Here is a 23191-nt window from a genome sequence, read left to right as displayed (position 1 = left end):
TGCTGCCCTGATTTTATACCGTGACAGATGTAGGTATATTATTTAATGGTTTTATGTTTATTTTGACCAGTTTGGATGGTGTTACGGTATATTACTTTGTCATGTGACCTGTCTGAACGACTTATCTTCCTAAGTGTTAACTCTTTAAAGCAGTCTATGGAGAAATGTAATAGGGTACGATTTTTTTAAGCTGCTAAGAAATTGCACATGTCATGTGATCTTTTCGGGCAAAAATTGCACATGTAATAGGGTGCAAGTTTTTAGACCAAGCCAGAAATCCCTTATGTATTCTGGTGAATAGTAATATAGTATAGTTATGGTAAGTGCGATTTTTTTTTTTAGTTCTAGGTGCAAATACCAAAAAGTATAACAGGCCCCAGGCTCTTTGAGCCAGCCCTGGTTTCCCAAATATGGAGGAAAAAAATGGCCGGGGTTCCCCCTGTATTTTAGAAACCAGCACTGGGCTCTTGGACCGGTCCTGGTTCTAAAAACACGGGGGACAAAAAGAATAGGGGTCCCCCATAGTCTGGAACCAGCATCGGGCTCCAACAGCTCCCCCTGTATAAGCTTCCCCTGCCAAAACATCACCCCTTCCCTGGCTGGTCAACCCTGGACAGGGTCCCTGGGTGAGTGGGGACCCCCCAAAAAAGTGGTCCCCCCCAGCGCTTCTCCCATCCAGCACTGAAGCCTGGGGCTGTCCGCTGCAAGAGGACAGCCCCGGGCTTCAGCCCTGGGTGAGTTCAGCTCTGGACAGGGTCCCTGGGTGAGTGGGGACCCCGCCACAAAGGGGTGTTTCCCCCCTAGGCTTCTCCTATCCAGGGCTGAAGCCCAGGGCTGTGCACTGCAAGAGGACATGGCCGTCTCCATGGATGGCTATATCCAATCAGGTGAAGAACTCCCCTGGAGTTAAGCTCTGATTGGTTGAGGGGAATTTGGGAGCAGTGTTTTTTAAACCCATTGGACTACTACTGGACAAGGGAACTGACCTGCAGGGGAGCATGTGGCAAGGTGAGTATGTATGTTTGCATGTGCAAACGTGTGAATGCAGGTATGATATTAAAACTGTACTTTTCAGGGTATCAGTGTCTATTTTTTTAACATTGGTCATGCTGTTGGACTACAAGTCACAGCAGGTCCTTTGAGTCTCCCGATATTCTTTTGTCCTCACCGCACCCTATTACATGTGGGATTTGCGGTAAATGTATGATCTTGGACGTTTTTGACCCAAAAATCAAACCTGTCTAAATATCGCAACCTGCCCCTGTTAAACCAGTGATGTACAAGATTGGTGTTCTCATTATTTTTGGTTTCCAGGTAGATGTCTGGATTTGTGTGTATGTATGTGACTGTCTACTTTCACATCACACTTTTAAAACGGTATATTGCCGTTTTTTTGCCTTTTAAAACGTTTAAGGCTGCAGTGTGAAAGTGTCATAGTTGAAATACCATTTAAAGTTAACTGGTATTTCAACACGTTTAAAAAGCAGAGTCCTACTCGTTTTAAAGCCAATTCAGAGCCGTTTTTTGTGCTGTCTGAATGGCACTGAAATGGTATTTAGTAAAAAATAAAGGTTAGAGCACTGTGATAGGCTGTCCCTTGTCTTGTGTCCCTTCCCTGAACCAGGAAATAAGCTGTGGGTAGAAACGTGTTCAGAGGTTAAACGGCTTGACTGGTGATGTGAATGGTACTTAAACGGTATTTTTAAATGGTAATCTGCTGCAATATGAACACTAGACCCGTTTAAAATACCATTTAAAATTACAGTTTTTCAAAACGTTTCAAAATGTTTTATGTGATGTGAAAGCTACATATGTGTGTGACTGCGTCCTATTGCAGGTTTCTGTAAAGTAATCACATGTAATGCTTTGTTTGTCAGCATGTTTTTATTTTTCTATTTTAGGATGGTGAAACATGATCAGAACTTATAGGATGCATGCTACCTTCTCCCGTTTACCTGCAGTTAAAGCCCCCCCCCCAAAAAAAAATAAAAAATAAAAGAGAGAATATATTGCCTAATGTGAAATTTATTTGATGAATTGAAGTTAATTTATATTGTTCTATATCTGTGTTAATTTATCGCCATTAAAAAAAGATCTGACAGAAATTATGGTATTGTCTCAACTTACTAATATTATTTTTAGGATTGGTTATAAGTAAATGAGTGACAATCGGCAGACCTGTGTGTGTGTGTGTGTGTGGACTGGTTGGATCAAGTACAAGGGTAGGATCAGTGATCTCAAAGCAGCTTAAATGACTGCAGCTTCAACTTTTTGACTTGCATTAGGCAGTCCTTGGTTAGTGCAGGCAAGTCTCAAGCAGGGCCGCCAACAGGGGGGTGCTGTGGGTACAGCTGTCCCGAGCCCCAACCTCTGGAAGGGCCAGGCAGCTAATTTTGCCCACCGCAACCTCCCCCCAACTGCCTCTGCTGTGCTGCCTGCTTCTTTAAAGCAGGACGCCGGTGGCCAATTAAATGCTGCACCGGTTTTTGAGCCAATCAGAGTGGCTCCCGGTACACAAGCTCTGATTGGCTCACCAGCCAGTGCTGCATTTTAATTGGTCACAGGCATCCTGCATTGAAGAAGCCTGTGCTTCAGGACCTGCAGCAGGAGTTGGGCGGTAAGTGAAGGGAGGGGGGTGAGATGGGGAGGGGGCCCGGACTGGAAATCAGTCCCGGGCCCCAAAATTCCTAGTGGCAGCCCTGGTCTCAAGCATTCCTTTAGGTATCCAGACACAGGACTACCTGACACATGACACAGACTACCTGTAAAATTATATTTTACAGTGATAACGGTACTTATGTAGTATCTGGGCTGCCGATTTTGTGATTGTATGCCTTACCTTAAGGCATACAATCAGATGCTATGCGATGCGATTCGATTTTGCATAGGATTCAATGTTAAGAAGGTCCTGTTCATTTCCCCACTATCCAAGTGGGCATAGAGTTGATTTTATATAGCGTGGCGAGCGGACGCATATTTCTTAAAAAGTATTCTGTGTCCCCTCGCGGGGCTCGCTACGCTCGCCACAGGTTTATATCCAACTCCATGCCCACTTGGATAGTGGGGAAAGGAAAAGGACCCCTTTTTCCCATGGAATTCTATGTTAAAATGGACTCAGACCATTTTAACATTGAATCCTATGGAAAAATCTTGACCATCGCATCGCATACGATTTGGTCGCATGCGATGCGATCCGATTTCTAAATCGGACGCCCAGATACTACATAAGTACCGTGATAACATATAGGTTTGTTATGCATCATACCCGCTTATAAGAGACTGAAAATCTTACCAACCCTTACCCCTTCACAATAAAGGGCTTTTATATTAAACAGAATTGGATTCTCTCACTGCATTCTCTGGTATTTTTGAAAGATTACTCTGTAACTGAAACGTTGGAAATGATTTGCGGACTAATCTTTTTTCATTATTTTAAAAATTTTCATGATTTTTTTTACCCGTCGGTCAATGACCGATGCTGTGTGTTTAAATTTCATCAGAGCGATTTATTACTGCTGCAGTGACAGAGGTATTGCGGCTTTCTGGAATTCACTAGCAAGTGGCTTCATCTCTTTTTCGCCATCCCACTGGAGAGCATTTTTACGGGTACAGAAAAAACAAACAAAAAAAATGTTTTTTTTTCAATAGTGTTTTACTTTAAACTTTTATAATCCAGGAATTTAATGGTACTCTTTGCTTCAGCGATCTTACATTTGAAACTAACACACATAGTAAAACAAATGTAAGGATATTAACATAGCTAAGATTTTGGTATAAACAGCTTCCATCTTCTCTCCTTTGTTGTTGTTGTCTGAAATCTTTCCGACTTCGGTTTCCGGAACTGAAACAGAGATTCAGATTTTACACAATAATAATAATAATAATAAAAAAATGCATGACAATGATAACTGTAACAAGTTTGCAGATACAACTACGTAAGTAATACTGTAGTTTCACCTGGAAAGATTGCTGCTCTGAAATGTTATCCTCTTAAAAACACTGAAATGTTCTGAATCCAAAAACATTTGTCTATAGTGGGCTCATCGGTAATTCTGTTCCTAGGATCCTCAATCTTAAATAGCTCTGATTGGCCCTGGTCTCAAGCATGCCTTTAGACAGGGTAGACAGGACCCCAGAGATATTGGTGTACTGAGTCCTTAGATTTCTGTTGCAGTCCCTGGGGAGTTGCAGCACTTGTAGATTATGTCGTCTCCAAGGCCAGCTGAACAACTAACACTGCAACTGTAGTTAACCCGTCTTTCATCACTTAATCACTTAATAACTTCCACTGTAATGATATATTGGATAATTGCAAACATTGAGGCCATCTGAGTCAGATCTACCCCCACTGTTCTGCCCCATACACATGGTGCAATTCAGTGTCACTTTCGAACAAACAGATTATATAGTCAAAATCAAATAGAAATTAAACAGGTTTCAACCACATTCAATCCCAATTCGATGCCGTTGCGCACTCCCGCTCAGACTATATCGAATAGAAAAATAGACTGTGCAGGTAAGACCACATAGTACAGATATAGTACAGATCTGCACTATATAGTCAAAATCGAATGAGTACACTGTGCTGTGCGATTCGATCCCTGTTCCTGCAATGAGGTTTTGAGGGAACAACGACGCTTTTCCTTCTATTTTGGGGCTAACTAGTGATAACTAACTTGGCTGGCAGCATTCATCTAAAAATGTGGGTGTCATTATACAGTAGATGTAGCCAGAGGTGTATCTATATAGGTTGTGGTGCTCAGGACAAGATGGGAAATGGCACTCCTCCCCCTCCCTAAACTATGTCTGAGATTCTAAGATGAAGGACCAGGTACAATTTTGGTGAGTTCAGCGCTGAATTTGAAGCGACAATCCGATATAAGACATAGGGCCAGGTGCTCTAAGCTTCAAAAGTGATAAAATAGAGAGTGATAAACAGCCAGCCAATCAGCTCCTGCCTGACATTTTTCAAACACAGCCTGTGACATGGCAGGTAGGAGCTGATTGGCTGGCTGTTTATCACTCTGGATTTTATCACTCTTGAAGCTTAGAGAATCTGGCCAAAAACCAGCTCTATTGCCGCTCATACACGTCCCGATGCGGGCGGGCGTTCTGTGCTTAACTAGCACGCATCACATTGCATTGCATGCTTTGTGCATGCGATGCGATGAAAACTAAGTACAACAAGTATGTGCAGCACATACTTTTTGTACTGTGCGATGAGGTGCCGCGGGAGCGCGCACCTCAAAGCACGCATCGCACAGCCCGCATCGGGACGTATATGGCCACCTTTAAACTGATTTCTACTTTAAGTTTACCGTCAAACTCGACCTAATCCCATTGGTTCTAAGAACCTTTTATGGGACACGCCATCGATTTGTGCTTTAAGTGTCTGAGCAGATCAGTTCATGGCCACAGGCAAATATTGGGTCTCCATAATGTCACACTGCATGTAAGTAGTTGAACTATACGGGCTGGAAGAAAGACTGAAATGAAAGACCTACCTATGACTTCGCTGTTTACGGCGATTTTCTGTTTCATCATCTGAATTCCGTGTTTGTTTTGCGCTATGCAGATGTAAAAACCCTCGTGAAAGCTCTTCACGTCCCTCAGCTGTATGGTCCGGTTGTCATGGAGGTAAGCGAGGTGGCTGGTTGGGGTATGCCAGCTGTAGGTAGGAGGGGGAACAGCATCTGCCTCACAGGTCAGAGTCACATTTGCACCTTCGAATACAGATGCTGACGGCTGAGCTATGATACTGGAGATTTTGGGCTCATCTGAGAGTAAACAGAGAATATGTTACCACATGCGCCAGCTGACGGTCATGTATGCGCATTGATGTTAGACAATATACCCCTACTTCCAGACCTGGAAGGGCTCTTATTGGAGCCTATCTCCTGGCAGGAGGACATTAGTAAATATGAGTGACGATATACATGTTCAAATTGTGAATATGGACAAACATCAAAATGACAGATAGTAATAAATATGCCCATAAAGGAGGGTATTCTCTACTTGCCTCGCAGCCAGCAGCCAGCAGCCAGACAGTGAATGGCTATTGGTGGATGACTGGAGCTGTCCACCAATAAGAGTGCTGACCGCTATTCACTGTAAGGAAGCATGTGGAGACATTGTTCAGGACCACTGGACGGGCAAGTTATGATGTTTTTTTTTAAATTGGTTACCTTGAATGGGTATTTAGGGGCCCCAGTGCATTGCTTAGCCCAGGGCATACTGTACTGTTAGGATGGCCTTATACTGCCCCCCCCCCCCTTCATTGCCTAGCATTGTGGGTTTAATTTATCAAGCAGTGTAAAGAGTGAAGAAAGGGATCAGTTTCCGAATAGCAATCAATCAATTAATCAGCTTCTACATATAATTGTATAGAATGATATTGATAAATGCGACCTCAAAGATGATTGGGTACTATGGCTAAAGCACTGTGCACACTTGTTGATAAAATGAGCGATATCACTCATTTTAGCCTCTCTGAGGGATATCGCTCACGCTGTACATAACGCCTCCGTCGTCTGTGGATGCATGCTTCCACCTCACAGTTACTGCCCCCCCCCCCCCCAAGACCGCGGACTTGCAGTTCGAAGTGGCGGTTCGCACCCGGCATCTGCACATGCGCAGAAATGCACATGGGCAGACACCAAATATCACTCCCCCGTGTGAACGCATGGGGTAAGCGAGCGGGCCTAAATAAGGTCCTTACACTGTCCCCCCACCAATGATTACTCCCCACCCCCATACAGATACTTACACTGTACAGTCACTGTTACTGTTTTTGAAATATTATAAAAATTTTCAGCTTGGCAGTCGTAGTTTCCAGACATGTTTTTTACTGTTGTGAATCTGTGCGTTGTGTTATACTCGGCGCCATCTTTCTTGCAGATCACTGTGGGGGGTGGGTATCCTTTGGCTTTACAATGGAAACTGTTTTCCTCGCCCTCAACCCAAATGACATTCTCAGGGCAGTCTGTGAACTCTGGCTGAGCTGAAAGTGAGTAGAAATAGTTATGTTTTTTGTTAATAGATTATTTCATATAATTAATGTATCCAAGATATATATTCAATAGATGCCACATCTAAAATAGGATATGGGTTGCCTATGTATGTCCCCATAAATGTTTTTAGGACAGAAAACGGTGACAAACACAGGATTCCTAGGGTGGTTTCCAACTTTAGTCCACAATCTCCCACTCTGCGGAACATTGGAACATGTGGGGAGTCTAGGGGAACTGTAGAAGAACCTAATAATGGCCCTAAAAGTAAATGTATTTTTATACGCTGAATGCAGTATTAATATTTAACACTATCGATGGTCTCTAGTTTGGGCTGTATTAAACATTTAAAAAATAGAACCATTACTACACTTTCTAAGCACACGTTCTCCCACTTCATAATAAGGCTCCTGTCTCTTCTTCCTGGTAGCTACTCTCTGCTCCAGTGCACTGATTGAGGATCTGGTTGATAGTTGGACAGTGTCTAGGTCGACCACTATTGCCGACAGGGAAAAGGTCAACACATAAACAAGGTTGCACTGGTCTAGGTCACCATTGACAAAAGGTCGACACAAGCAAAAAATGGTCAACACAGGAAAAAGTCGACACAAGTTTCTCATTATTTATTTTTTAACCCAACTTGTTTTTACTTTGCGAGCCAAGTCGGCATAAAGGGAGAAGATAACAGTGTGCTGTGCGCAACTAGGCGCCGTGCCCGAAGCCTGGCAAGCTCAGCAGTACACTAATACTGTGTCCAGGTTGACACAGACCCAAAACACCTTGAAAAATTGGTGTCGACCTTCACTGTGTCGACCATTCACACATCAACGTTTTCTTGTGTCTACCTCTTGCCAATGTAGACCTAGACCAGGTCAACCTATTTTAGTGTGTCGAACTACTGACTATTAACCTAGACACTGTCAACCTAATAATCTATACCCCTGATCCACACAGAGCAAACTTGGTAGAAGAAGCTGCTAGCACTGGTTATGTGCAGCACTCCGCTCTGTCCCTTACGCTGCATGACGTGGCGGCAGCTCTAGTACTCACATCATACACCGGTGCTATTGTTGTCATAACTTGAGCCACTTGCCAAGGGGAGGGGGGTTTTGGGCAACCATTGCTTCACCTGCAATGAAGTAGCATAAATGTGCCTGGATTTGTGTTGTATGATGCTGGTGCCAGCAGAGAAGCAGAAGTACGCACTTGCCGGTAGGAGATGTTGGATGGAGTGAGGGTTCACCATGGCTAGAACAGGGACACCGGCTTTGAGGAGCAGTGCTGAGCACAGAAGGGAAGGATCAGGGGACATTGTTAGTTATTCCTTGCTGAATGTCAGGGCATACGGCCATTTATACTCCATCATAGAGCTACATTTTTGCATCAGATCTCAGCTGACTGAGATCAGGTGTCCTCAGCTACTGGGCGACGTGTTGTTGGGATAGCCCTTTCCCTGGCTGCTTGTGCCCCCGCCACCACCACCTTGGCAGGGAGCTTGGGGGCGGATTCATAGGTGGACAGAGATGCAGCTGTGTCTTTTTGCGTTCACCTGTCCATACCTCCCAACATCCGAGGTCAAGGGCACAGGACAGGGTGCGCGTGTCAAATTCTTGGTCTATACTTTCGGCACTGCAGCGAGGCAACGCCCCCGTTTTTCGACACTGTTGGGGCATGCTGCCCAGCAGCTCTGTAATCTGCTGGCCAGCCCCTCTGCCTGCGCACAGCGTCAATTCACGGACGACAGGGGGGGGGGGGACTCCCAACTGCACCCCCCCACTGTGGGACATTGCTGGCCTGCGGGAGGGATACAGGAACGTCCCCCCAAAAAACTGGGATGTTCCCACAATAAGCGGGACAGTTGGGAGGTATGCCCGTAAATCCATGTGTCTGCTGGTGCAAGTGCTGACACAGATACACCCACTGTCAGAAACTGTAGGAGCTGACATGCCAGTTGTTGTCTATAGGCATACTATCTGCTGCAATATTAAAACTCTGTACTTCTTTACTTTCACGGCGCCAGCATGGCGCCGCGCGTACTTCCGGGTTACGATCGCCACTAACTAAGTAAAATAAACTAAGTTAACGCCATGCCAACATGGATAGTTCATACCTCCACTATCCATGTTGGCATGGAGTTGATTTTAAATAGCGTGGCGAGCGTAGCGAGCCACCGAGCCCGCAGCGTGGGCGAGCGAAGTGAGCCCCGCAAGGGGACTCTGACGCGCGGCGCCATGAAAGTACAGAAGTACCTAAAACTCCCTCCAGCATTATGGGTTGCTGCGGCAACAAGCTGATTTTGCAGCCTTATTGCTGTTCATTAATAAATATATAGAAGTGGAGTGAGTGTCCCTTATACCTTGATACGTATATGAATGAAACCCTTAGGGGCGCAATGAGCTAGAGCAGCTTGACTCAGTAGCAGCTGCAAATTATCAGGTGTGTCAAACCTGAAAGTAAATACCGAAAATATGCAAAAAGTAACATGCAGCGCTTAATAAAAAATACTCAAATTCGTTGGATTGACTTTACGTAATTTTATAATAAAATCGAATGGCCATTTATTAAGCCATTAGGCTAAACATATTGATTATAATATGAATAAAAATAAATATAAATAAAAATCAATTAGAATACATTAATGCAAATGATTTTGTCAAGGTATTTTAGCTTTAAAACTCTGTCCTCACTGTTCGTTCCTATGTACACCTGAAAGTAATTTGGACCAACTCTATATTGTCAGAGTGGATGTAATTAATATCCACCTTGTTGGATTTGTAGGGTTATGGATCCCAAATGGAATAAGGAATTTATTTTAATGGTCCAGAGTCCCTTTTTGTATATCCAGTGAAGGTGTCGGAGACACCATTGGTGTCAGCGGGTGTGAAGGAATTTCCGGTCCGTCCAGGCTGGTTCGGGCAGATTCAGGAATCAAAGTGTTGCTGGAGCTTTTAGTCCACCTCTGCTAAAGAATAGATTCAACTAACGCGTTTTGCTGTAAAGCTTTGTCAAAGCCACAGGATTGTTGTCCCTACTCATCAAATAATAATTGATGACTGCTTTGTAATGCAATGTAACTTCTTTACACTGTCTGCGAAATCTGATTAGGGTGGAGATCTAAAGATGGTGACGTCGGTATGGTGGAATTCATAATGCAGGAAACCTAACCAGCAAAGTTGCATCTTTGTGGCATGGATTGGAAACATCCCTTAGAGATACACAGGTACTGAAAATGTATTGGCTGCTCATTCATGCTGCAGATCTCCTGTTCCATCACACCCCCTATTAGGGTGGCCAATCCCGAGATTGGGATTGGCGGGATCCCAGGAGTTTCCAATCCCGGGATTTCAGGATTAGACTGCGCATGGGCAGTCTAATGCCGGGCAGCGTCTGAACGCTCGTTCAGACGCTGCCCGGTAGTTCCCGATGCCTGGCCTGCGGCTCTGCGTAGCGTGACATTCAGAGGCCATGCTGCGCAGGCCGATCAGTCAATCTGCCCACAGCCTTGCTCCCCGGCCCTGCTCCAGCCCCCCACCCTCTCGCCTGGCAGACATAACTCTGCACAGCTCCCCACCCGGCCCCTCCAGCCTCACAGCCACCCGCCAGCACTGCTCCCAATTTTTTATTGGGAAATCCAATTTCCGGGATTGAAAAAATGCCCCGGGATTGGCTTCCCTACCCCCTATGCATCATTCTCAAGAGAATGCTGTACATTCCAATCCATCAGCAGTTTCTGAGTTACTTCAATCACCCACCTGCTACCAACAATCATTCCATGGTCAAAGTTACATTTCTTATGCCTTGGTGCCTCGGTGTCATCATTGACTCCTCCCTCTCTTTCACCCCCCACATTCGTGCTCTCTCACAGTCTTGCCGCTTTCACCTACGCAACATCTCACGCATCAGACCATTCCTCTCCACTGACGCAACCAAAATTCTCATTCATTCTCTTGTCATCTCCCGCCTTGACTACTGCAACATCCTTCTCTCTGGGCTACCTCTCACCCGCCTCGCACCTCTCCAAACCATTCTTAACGCTGCTGCTAGGCTCATCTTCCTCTCCCGCCGCTCTACCTCCGCCTCCCCCCTCTGTCTATCTCTTCACTGGCTCCCCATTCCTTTCCGAGTTCTCTTTAAACTCCTCACCACCACCTACAAGGCTCTCTCCTCCTCCACCGCTCCTTACCTCTCTTCACTGATCTCTATCCACACTCCCTCCCGTCTTCTTCGCTCCATCGCTGACCGCCGACTGACCTCTCACCTAATCACCTCCTCCCACTCCCGTGTCCAAGACTTCTCTCGAACTGCCCCCCTGCACTGGAACAACCTCCCGCCACCCATCAGGCTTTCTGATTCCCTTACCTCCTTCAAGCGCTCCCTCAAAACCCACTTTTTTCGACTAGCCTATCCCTCCTCCTAACCTCTTTTGATCCTCCTATCCTGCCTCCGTTCCCCTCTGTTCCTACTTATCCTATTGTTTTTCGTTCGTCCACCCACCTCCTTTTAGTATGTTAACTCTTATGAGTAGGGTCCTCCTGCCTCACGTACTCACCCTACCTCATTACCTCACCTGTGCTCCTGTCCTGTTCTTCCCTTCCTCTACTTCATCTTCAGTCTCCTCGACAATTTTGACACCTACTTCTGAACTGATGCTGATTTTAGTTCTACCAGCTATACCCCTATTTATACTGTATTTTTCAACACACCCTGTACGTTACCTTGTAATTTGTTTTTTGTTTGCTATGTACGGCGCTGCGGACACTTTGCGGCACCTTATAAATAAACGTACTACTACTACTACTACTTATCCATTCAAGTGTATTATCTGAACAACAACTGAGCCTCTTGACCATATCTGTATGCTTGTATTTAATTGCTGCAACATGATATTTGCATTATGGATGTACAGGTGTACCCAAGAGAGGGGCCACTGAGTGCATATATATATATATACTGTATATATAAATATATATATATATACTAATATGGATCACGTTGATTTCATACTTACTTTGAATGTTTAGCTTCTGAGGTTTACTTTTGGTCCTAAAGTGCGCCTCGCAGGACAGCTCCATCTCATTCATCTCCTTGGTGACCTCCAGTGTGCAGGTGATATTAGGGAAGTTCCCCTTGTAAGAAACACAGTTTTTGAGTCTTTCCTTAGTGACGATTTTTAAATCGACCTCCAGACAGGAGCACTCGCTGGCGGGTAACGAGCAGGTGACCTTCGTTTCTTCATTGACTCTTATCCTGTCCTCTAAGTTTAGTATGGGAATTGGGAGGAGAGCTGGCGGAAGAGAAGAGGTTTAATATTAAATGTGAGCAGTAACCAATGCTGACGGGATGCCGACTTGTCTCTGAGATCTGCCACAATATCACTCTACCACTTCTAAGACTGCATTACTCTGTACGTCTCCTATCACACCGCCAGACCACCAAAATGTCAATGGTCAGACTGTACCGAACAGCCAGACAGTAGCAAAAGACAGCAACCCCCCCCCCCCTCCTCAACTGTAGAGTGTTTTTTTCACCCCCTCTAAACATTTTGGGGGCATGGCCTAATCACAAAGGTGGCCACGCCTTCTGTGATTAGGCCACGCCCCAAAATTATACCGGGGCCCGGCATACCTCTCGGCTGGCCTGATTTAGATACCAGTGTTGTGTTTGTGAACATAGAGCTGTCAACACATTTAAATTAGATTTACATTTTTTTGGTGTCCAGGACATTATATAATTATGCAACTCAATGTCGACATCCATCAATGTTGTTTGTTTAAATTTTACACATGTGTTTACTGCTCTTAAAATTTGGTAAACCATTATTACATTACCCTACAAAGCTCCCACATTTTCTTCTAGAAGTGGAACATAAAAACCACATTCATCAACCATGTAATAAAGCGAACTTGCTCATTGTTAAGACAATTGTTAAATTAGTTCCAATAAACGCAATGAATTGAGGCAAATCATCTCATTAATGAATGCTTTGGAAATGTGACCTGCGAGTTCATTGGTACAGGTGCGAATGAACTCACCCACAGAGCCTGTTCAGACTCATGCACAATGGATGAGCTTGCGGACACGGACCGATGTGCGTACGAACAGTTAAGCGTGCAGGCACTTTCAGTCCACTCCCCTTTGGCTGTCGTTGCGAACGAATGGGTTTGCATGTGTTATGGGCGTGCCTTCACAGGCTGTGTGCTCGTGATTGCCATTTGCCCGGCCGCGTTCGAATGTGTATGCGAACGAATCAACCAGAATAAGGGCCTATATGTTAATCCAATGAATGCTGGATTGTGTAGTCACTAGGGAATTGTGTTTTCATATTTTCATTTTAGAAGCAAATTTTTTTTTCGGGAATATCGTGTTTCTAGACATCATGTAGTATCCAATAACACTCAGGGTTGCTGCTTTTAAAAATAGCTCACAGTCCTGACAGCTTGCCTCTCATGCATGGAGTGGTGATAAAATGGGAACATTGAGTCTCACTAATTAATATGTTTCCATTCAGTGGGAACCAGGCAGGTGAATAGGGAGGAATTAGTATTTTACCAAATCTTCCTCTGACCAGGCTATTTGCGAGACCCATAGGTGACTTGCTGGACATCAGATCCCAAATGTGGACAAATGTTCCTACAGGTAGTTATCCTGTCACCTACATATCCACAAGGGTTTGTTCAACATGCGCTATAATCTCAGCCAGAACAAACGGAAAAACAGACTGCAGTGTTCCACTAAGTCTTTACATTGACACGATTGTATTGCAGTGAATACAGACAGTAACTGGAAGTTCATAGTGGCTATGGGGCTGATTCGGAGGTGGATGCCGTTGCATTCGCTTCTTGAGTTTTCGCACACAGTGGATCTGCGAAAATATGATAATGATACTGTCGCAAATATTTGTACAGAGATACCCCCTAACAATCAGGTATATTCAATGCGGCCGGCGAGGGGGTTAAATGGCGGGGATCGCCAAAAACAAGCGATCCTCTGTGCTTAACCCCCGTGCCGGCCGCTCGCCCTATTCAACACAGCAGGTAAATCCTCGCTGTCAGAGGACAGCGAGGATTCCCCCCAAACAACGAGGCAAATGGCTACTGCAGGGAGCCTGCTGCATTTAGCCACGAGCCTCGCTCTTTTAGTGGCTGCACACGCCATTTCCCCCTCGCTCCAAAAACCTAGCGAGGGGGGAAATGGCGTGTGGCAGGGCGCAGTTGAATACCGACCTTGCGAGCTGTGACAGCGAGCAGGCAGCACTGCTCACTGTCACAGCTCACAGAAAGCATTGAATATACCCCAATGTCTCTTATACACAACATGCGCACATCAGTCGCAGCATCGGACCTCTGACCAACGCCATGGTTGCTTAAAATGTCTGTCGCATAATACACCAGAGGCTTTACAACTGCATACAAATTCTTGCAGGTTCTGAAACGGCCCTTAAATGACCAAGACACTCCTGAAGACACTGCGACATGTGATGGAGATAGTCTCATGATGTAACAAGTGGAATAGAGGCAGCAGGAAGTCACAGACTGAGAGTTGTATAGTAGAAGGAGTAGGATCCCCAACAGCACTGGGGAAATGATATGTGTAGGGAATAGAGGCAGAAGGAAGTCACAGATTGAGAGTTATATAGTAGAATGAGCAGGGTCCCCAACAGCACAGAGCAGTGATATAAGCAGGGGGATAGAGGCAGCAGAAAGCCACAGGCTGAGAGTTATACAGTAGAAGGAGCAGGGTCTCCAACAGCATAGAGCAGTGATATAAGCAGGGGAAGAGAGGCAGCAGGAAGCCACAGGCTGAGAGTTACACAGCAGTAAAAGGAGCAGGGTCCCCAACATCATAGAGCAGTGATATAAGCAGGGGAATAGAGTAGCAGGAAGCCACAGGCTGAGTTATATAGTAGAAGGATCAGGGCCCCCAACAGCACAGAGCAGTGATATAAGCAGGGGAATAGAGGCAGCAGAAAGCCACAGGCTGAGAGTTATTAAGTAGAAGGGGCAGGGTCTCCAACAGCACAGAGCAGTGATATGCATAGGGAATAGAGGCAGCAGGAAGTCATAGGCTGAGAGTTATTTAGTAGAAGGGGCAGGGTCTCCAACAGCACAGAGCAGTGATATGCATAGGGAATAGAGGCAGCAGGAAGTCACAGGCTGAGAGTTATTTAGTAGAAGGGGCAGGGTCTCCAACAGCACAGAGCAGTGATATGCATAGGGAATAGAGGGAGCAGGAAGCTACAGGCTGAGAGTTATACAGTAGAAGGAGCTTTATCCCCAACAGCACAGAACAGTGCTATCTGAGGGAATGCAGATTGCTTGAGAGATGTGGTGGAGCATGGATCACTACAGCAGTGATGTTAGGCTCCGTAACATCTTCTACATCTGATACGATTGGTATAGTCACTAATGATTCCATTCATACTGATTGGTGTTTGGCTGTATACCAAATACTTCTAAACACAGCAGCCAAACAAAAATCATGGCTGTCGGCTATTTTGCTATTAGTCATCCTGCATGTGATGACTTCTACCCCGACATGTCTACTGAATTGTGCTTTGTGAAGTCTTCGCATGACTTCAGGTCTCATTTCTATAAGACTGATTATTTGTATTTCCTGGACCCTTTGTTCTTCCACTTCTAGAAAGCTTCGGTATATGTAATATTGATCTATATATTAAATTCTGCAACATTTATTAAACATTTGCCTTTTTATGTTTTAGCTCCCTTGTGATCTTCTAAACTATTCTGCATTGGGAGCCAAGCAAAAAAAGTACCAGGACCAACCATGTTGCAAATGATGAGGTGGAAATCTTTTTTTTCCTTGCACGCAGGTTACTTGGGGCTTTTCTATGCAGCCCCTAAATGCTGCACAGCTTTATATCATACTTATCTACTCTCCCGGACATTTCAGGAGACTCCCAATATTTTGGGTAGCCCCCTGCACCACTGGAAGAGCCCCAAGATCTCCCACATCCCATCTACTTCTTAGGGAATCAGGCAGGAGGAGAAGATTATGTCAGGTATTGTGGCTGCATATGTAGGGGGTGGGGCTAAATGTGGCCATAAAATATTTCAATGAGCCATTCCCCTTTTCTCGTAGATCTGCTAATTATGACATTTGCTGCTGGAGGGGCGAGGCCTAGTGACGTGACAGCACCGCCCCTTGAACCTGCCTATGGTGTCTCCTCTCCTGGCTTCTCCCATACAGGAGAACTAAAATCTAGACGCACATGCTTTATATTTACACTGCAAGTTTATCTCCCATCTGCATCCCTCCGCAGTGTTGCATCTGCCCCATCTGCAATGCAGCATGGTTCTGCCAAGCTGCCAAGTGATATGCTTTGCTCTCATCTCAGACGCAGGCAGAGATGTCTTTATAAGGGCAGACATTATTAGGAGAAGTTGCGTACTGGCAGAGATCTGTAACCACTGCACAGTATAGCAGCATAGTTGTGTCATTACAACCTCTGACTGCTCATGTACAGACATGCCTCAAAAATCACAAAAATATCGCACCACAGAAACTGCAAGCGGGGATACCATCATCACACTTATACATAAGCCGATGTAACCGCATGCGAAACTAGCGCTAAGTGTAAAATACTGACTGCTCTGGGTGTTTCCTTCCTCTAGGCAAGGCTGGATCAGCTCCCCAATGTTTATTAATGGCAGTTATGAATCATTGGGGCATATGTATTAAGCCTGGCGAAGAGATAAACTGGAGATAAACCAGAGATAAAGTGGCAGGAGATAACGTACCAACCAATCAACTTCCAACTGTCATATTTCAAACACAGCTGATTGGCTGGTGCAATATCTCCTTCCACTTTATCTCCAGTTTATCTCTTCACCAGGCTTAATACATCTGCCCCAATGTAACTGCTTCAAAATGAAAAAAACCCATAAGGTTATGTATATGTATGTATGTATATGTATGTATGTATGTATGTATGTATGTATAATATGATATACATAACCTTGTGTTTTTTTTTTTTCATTTTAAAGCAGTTACCTTAAGTTGGACATGTCCCGAGTGCCTCTCAGTATTGTATGTATATGTTCCTATACCAAGGAATTGAGGAATTTTCGCATATATATATATATATATATATATCCATGATGGTCCATGTGTGGAACTCGCCAAAGGCGCATGTGCAAACCCCTAACATCGGATGGGGGAGTGAATTCAGGGCGCTACGAAAAGGTCAGAAACACACTTAGTAAATTTACCCCAATGTCTTCCTTCCTGTTCCTCTGTATTGCCAATTGTGGCAATATGTCTGGAAGTTACAAGATAAATTGACTCTTCACATGCAATAAGTAAGCGTTTCCCCTAAAATGTCATTATATCGTCTGAGAAATGTCACAAATATCTGCGCGTTACCCATTATAGTCCATGTATATAACAGCTGTGAAAATGCCACAGTGTATACACCAATATAAATATAAGTGTTCTTCACAGCAGGCAGGATATAAGTGCTGGGGAACTATAGTAAACTAGTGCAGCCTGTCGCTGAAATACACTAACTGAGCGCTTCCCAAACTCCGCCCCTGAGGAACCCTAGCAGTCCAGGCTATAAGGATATCCATTTTTGTGCAAACAGATGGTTTCACCAAAATAGATACAGTGACAAATGACTTGAGCAGAAGCATGGACAGTGGCGGAACTCTAGATATTCGTAGGCCCCATAGCAAAGGTTTGCAAGGGCCCCATATTTAGCAATTGATGTTGACAAATGTATGTAAAACATATTACTTAGACAGTAAAGATGGGCCCCCTTCAGCTCTGGGCCCCATAGCAGCTACACCCCTTGCACCTTATGGTAGTTAAGCCCTTGGCGGAACTTGTGAGTGGTGAGCCCAATTGCAATAATATAAATTGGGTGATCCACCTCCACTCCAACCCAAGTTTACAATATCACACACAGTAGTGGGTGGCAGCAGTGGGCTTCTTGGTCCACAGGGCCCCCAATGCACTGCACCTGCTGTACCAATGGTAGTTCTTCCCCTGTATACCCCTGTATACACACATCATGATATATACGTCGGTCGTACAACCGATGAATGATATATCATCCTGACTATTTGTAAAGTGTGAACATCCAATACAACTGCCATTATCCATGCTGCACATCCGATGCGATGTTCCACACTGATATGTCATCCACATCTTGTAATGAGCACAATGGCCAATTGGACACACAATGGGGGAAATTTACTAAAGGAAATTTGTAAAAAAATAGGTGTATTTGTATCCAGAAATACACTTATTTTTGACATTTACTATTCCGAAAATATGGGAATTCGTAGTCGTATTGATGTGCTATCAATACGAATACGAATTGCCATATTTTCGGGATAGTAAATGTCAAAAATAAGTATATTTCTGGATACAAATACACCAATTTTTTTACAAATTTCCTTTAGTAAATTTCCCCCAATATGTTAACCGCATGAACCATAAAAAATGTCACCAAATCTGGGTTGGCCTATTTAAATAGGTTCTACTGAACAGACCTATCATGCAGCCAATTAGTAAGTGTGTATGCACCATATCATTGGTGTTCATAGTTTCCTATATTGTTAAATCTGTCAGTTTCTCCTCGTCTCCTCATGCGTGTTCCCCACAATAGGGTGTCCTGCAGAACAGTTTAGGAACCACTGCGCTGACTGTTAACTATGAAGATGAACATGTTCTCACTTTGCTGATCATTTTTGTAATAAGCCAAGGCAGTACGGATGGTGTAATGGTTAGCATTACTGCCTCACAGCACCGAGGTCATGGGTTCCATTCCCACCATGGCCCTAACTGTGCGGAGTTTGTATATTCTCCCCGTACTTGCGTGGGTTTCCTCCGGGTACTCCTGGTTTCCTCCCACAATCCAAAAATTATACTGGTAGGCTAATTGGCTCCCAAAAAAAAAATTAAAGCAAGAGTGAATGTGTATATGTGGAATATAGATTGTAAGCTCCACTGGGGCAGGGACTGATGTGAATGTTCAAATATTCTCTGTACAGCGCTGCGGAATATGTATGCTCCATATAAGAGACTGTTAATCAATAATTACATATCCAGGATCACACAGACACCTCTGAGATACAACCAAGGCTTCCTCCAAATTTCTCTGTGTCGTCCGTTTACTCTTGGCATTTACAACTAAAACATCTACATTACTTCAGACCAGACTGCTATTGTTGTTATTATTTATATAGTGTGAGCATTTGGTTGCAATTTATGGGTTACTGCCCCTCTGGTATGCTGCTGTCTATCCTCTTTTTCCATTTCCTTCTATTCTCACAAAGGTTTCTATATGTAAATGTGTCCCACTCACCTAGTACAAGAGAACAAGCATTCCCTGGCAATGTATAGGGTTCTGCAGATGTGACAGGCATACCTGCGGCTCAGTGATACAGTAATTGCTGTATGGCCTGATGCCAGTGCAAGGACTATTCTGTGTGTCTGTGATGTGTAGTTAGCAAGCCACTGAAAAAAAAAAAAACATCCGTCCGTCCGTCAGTTCCTTTTGCTTAATAGTTCCATAAAAAAATAGTATTTAATGACTTTTAAGAAAGTGCAGTACAACATACAGTCAGATCCCTGCAGGTACAGTCCTATTAGTTTCAGAGCAGAACTTACCATGTACTCTGCAGGATCTGAGCATCCACACAACCAGGAGACACCAGACGCAGGAAACCTCCATTAGTGAGCAGCTTACAGTAAATCTCAGGATGTCACAGAAGGAAGGATGGATAATACAGATCACTTGATGACACAATTGGGAGAGATGTCGGATGGCCAAGGAAGCGATAGGTTTATTTAATTTCTCCGGCAGTTTTCATAATCTTTCAGTGCAGGACGGAATGGAATAAACTGGTTGTAAAACTGTACAAAGTGGTTTATAATGACACACACGCTATGATGAATGGGTGGGATTGTTTACAGCAACAGTTACCATTTATGGAACATTGGCAGAAAAAGCTAGAGGGAGACATTGCAGAGGCAGGATACAAGCATGTAAAGGGAGATTTTATATGGAGGAATAGGAGTGGTATAAAGGGTTACATAGGGTAATAGGAAGAGTTGGAAATGTTCAATATGTGCATTAATGGGAGGAGTTATAGGAAAAGGTTGTATAGAGCAATAGGAGGAGATATAGGGGTCAATTTATTAACATTATTTTTGCTAAAATAATGTGAAAAATTGTGTTTTCATATTATTATAGAATCACCTGAATGCATTAAATGGCTTTCGAAGCAGTTTTCGTGAAAACTGTCTCCAAACCCTTACATTCACATTTTTTAAGTAACAGATCACATTTCCCATAATTAGAATGGGAAATGCGATCTGGGCAAATTTTCTATTGAAAAAAAGAATAAAAAGCACCAGCCTCAGCTGACGAATCCCAGTGCCCACATGAGAATCTGGGCTTCTGCGCAGGGATGGGGCCAGTGTGATCAGCTGTGTGTGTCTGATGCAAAGGCGTTTCTATAATCGGTCTAATGCATGCATTCCAGGGGGGTGCACACCGCACACCAGGGCCGTCTTAACAGCAGTGTGGGCCCCTGGGCAAAGCAATGCACTTGGGCCCTTACCCATTCTCCCCTCCTAGGGGTGGGGGGTGCTATCAGCAGCAGCTTTGATGTCCCACGGGTGGCAGGGGGTGCTCTATCTTCCATTTAACATGTAGGACCTGGAGCAGTAACTTCTATTAATTACTCCTTTACGGCACAGGTGGTGGGAGGGAGAACACTAACGTGTGGAAGGGGGCACTGAGCTGAATGAAGGGTCCCTTGTAAATGACTTCCAGGGAGGTAGGGGGGGGGGTTTATACGCAGGGGAGGGTTGGATAATGGAGTGGGCTTAATATTCGTCATTTTCCGGTGGAAGGGCAGCTTGTTTCACTGCAGATATTGACATAATCTGGAAATAGATTTCTTAGCCTTCAATAGTATACAAACCTAGAGTCCCAACTTATAGGAGGTGCTGGGAACTTGGGGATCAGAGATCAGGAGCCAGAGCAATCCATTGACAAAATATAAAACTGTACACCAGACGTTTGGAGCTGGAACAGGGACCGGCTGCTGGAAGGCTGATATCTCTGGTTCTGGGCATGACAGAGACAAGCCGCTAGTGTCACCAGAAAGAGGAGAGTCCCAGCTAAGTCAGAGAGAACCTGAGAAATATGACTGGGAATTGCAATTAACAGGTCGGATGTGGACTGCTGCTTTGAAGTTGGATATCTCCAGTTCCCCAGGGCCGATTTTCTAAATTCCGGTATCCCTGAAAAAAGGGGATCCTCAGCTATCTTATACACCTGGGGTCCCTGGGCAAGTGCCCATTAAGCCCATACCAAAAGACGGCCCTGCCGCACTCCTGTTTTCTTATCTTTCCAGAGTCCTGGGGAAAATGCCTGCTGTACATGTACAGTTGGCTCTGGTAACATGCCAGAGTCTACTGCGCCATGAAGAGGAGGGAGCCTACCCGCAGTCTGCACATAGGCTCCCTCCTATGATATAACACCCCTAGTTCAATGGATGTGCAAGCTGATCACTGTATATACTCCCCTCCCCTGGGCCTGGGGATTGGTGCTCCACTGAGAGCTACTAGTCATCTGTGTGTGATGGGGGGGGGCGGTCTTCGCGACCGAGAGGGTGGTGCCAGTAGTAGCGGTGCAATGTCATTGGTAGCTCATGGTCGGGGTATTTTTTGTAAAATACCCCAATATGGTTGTGGAGACCTATTGCAGGGACAGAGCTTTATCAAAATCACTCTCCATGCATGCGATTATTGATACATCCTTGCTACATGTATGTAGACAATTATCACATTGCAAAATGGTCCAATATTATCACAGTAGTACAACCGAATCTGATAAATCGGCCCCGTAGTGTGTAAGACCTTAATATACATATCCGCTCTGCAACAATGCTGTCTGGCTGCTAGTTATGTATACACCTTAATACTCCCAGCATGCACAGCAAGGCTTAAATGTGACCAAGATTACTGCCATTCCCATCACTTACAGAGTCGTCATCAGATTTCATAGTGTTCTCGATATTGTAAATAGTGGAGGGTTCTTTACTCAAATACCAGAGCGCCAGCCGAATGTTACCAGTAACTTACTGCAACCATCTTGCTGACCTATTCTGTAACCTGGATAGACTGGACGGCTCAGAGCACAGACCTTATCCCCACTGAGAACCTATTGGGGGAATTGGCCTGATGCGCAGGTCTGGTCTAGACCGACTCAACCTTCTGCATCATCACAGTTGGTCACTGTACTTAACGCAGAATGGATCTCGTGGACGGTTTTCCAAGAAGGAGTCTGCAGACAACACGGCACATGGGAAACCTACAAAGTACTGACATCCATAAAATCTTGTTGATCTATTTGCTGTCAGTACCTAATTACTTTTGTCCACATGGTGCTTTTATTACGTGGGGTCATTTCAATGTAATATTCCATTCCTGTGCATGCTAGTCTTACTACTGTTTATGTGGGAAGAACCCTTGCCTCTCTGCTGCTGCTGTAGTCAAACAGTCAGGATTTCGACATTGGTAAACTGACTTTAGGGATCTCGACATTCGGCCAGTCATCCTGCACCCCTGCTGGGATGTATTCTAAATTTGAAGTTGCCTCAGTGTCTGCAGGCACCCGGACATGGATCTTCCTATTATTCCCTTCTGACTCCTCTGGCTCAGCTGATGAAAGGTTTTTCCTGCTAATATAGCTCTGACAGTAGAGTTACTGTATATTGAACAGCTGTGTATGCTGTATATTACTCACACTTGCCTACCTGAAATATCTCCTCTCCGGGATATCTCCTCTCCGGGGAAGCCCGGGGAACAGACTCTCTCCAGCTTTTCTCAGGGGCGGAGGTGGGGCTTGCCATCATTAAGCCCTGCCCCCATTCTTGTTAATGCCGTGATTCCAGGCTCTTCGGGAGGAGGGGGTGGTACTATTTGATGCTATTTGCGTAATTTTAGCCCTGCTCCCTTCCCAAAGAGCCACGAATGCCGGTATTTGTCCGGCAGAGAGAGGGGGTGCTCACCCTTCCAGGGGTCAGGGAGTGAAACACGATTTTCAGGGCCCTCCCAGCCATTCCGGGAGGGTAGGTACGTATGATATGATTTTGTGGTTTTCTTGCCCACCATTTTGCTGTGTGACAGGTTATATATTAATC

General features: G+C 44.8%; 2 protein-coding genes across 2 annotated transcripts in view; one reads left to right on the top strand and one right to left on the bottom strand.

The window, feature by feature from the left end:
• The window catches only part of ZGLP1 (zinc finger GATA like protein 1), a 54460-nt gene extending 52362 nt beyond the window's left edge, over positions 1–2098 (top strand). The window contains exon 6 of the mRNA XM_083185084.1: positions 1902–2098. The gene's annotated coding sequence lies outside the window, so the exon portion shown is untranslated. The remainder of the gene's footprint in view (positions 1–1901) is intronic.
• Positions 2099–3602: 1504 nt separating this feature from the next.
• On the bottom strand, positions 3603–20010 carry LOC146075655 (peroxidasin homolog). The gene is made up of 5 exons (XM_083185085.1): positions 19644–20010; positions 12016–12291; positions 6767–7000; positions 5505–5777; positions 3603–3841 (listed from the first exon to the last, which is right to left on the bottom strand). Exons 1-5 carry the CDS (start codon positions 19705–19707, stop codon positions 3720–3722), a joined length of 969 nt encoding a protein of 322 aa, XP_083041211.1. The 5' UTR covers positions 19708–20010; the 3' UTR covers positions 3603–3719.
• Between the last annotated feature and the right edge of the window lie 3181 nt (positions 20011–23191).

This window comes from Crinia signifera, chromosome 4 (genome assembly GCF_055691185.1).
Source record: "Crinia signifera chromosome 4, ASM5569118v1, whole genome shotgun sequence".
Lineage (NCBI taxonomy): Eukaryota > Metazoa > Chordata > Amphibia > Anura > Myobatrachidae > Crinia > Crinia signifera.
Note: the sequence above shows the minus strand (reverse complement) of the source record. Positions and strands in the feature narration are given on the sequence as shown.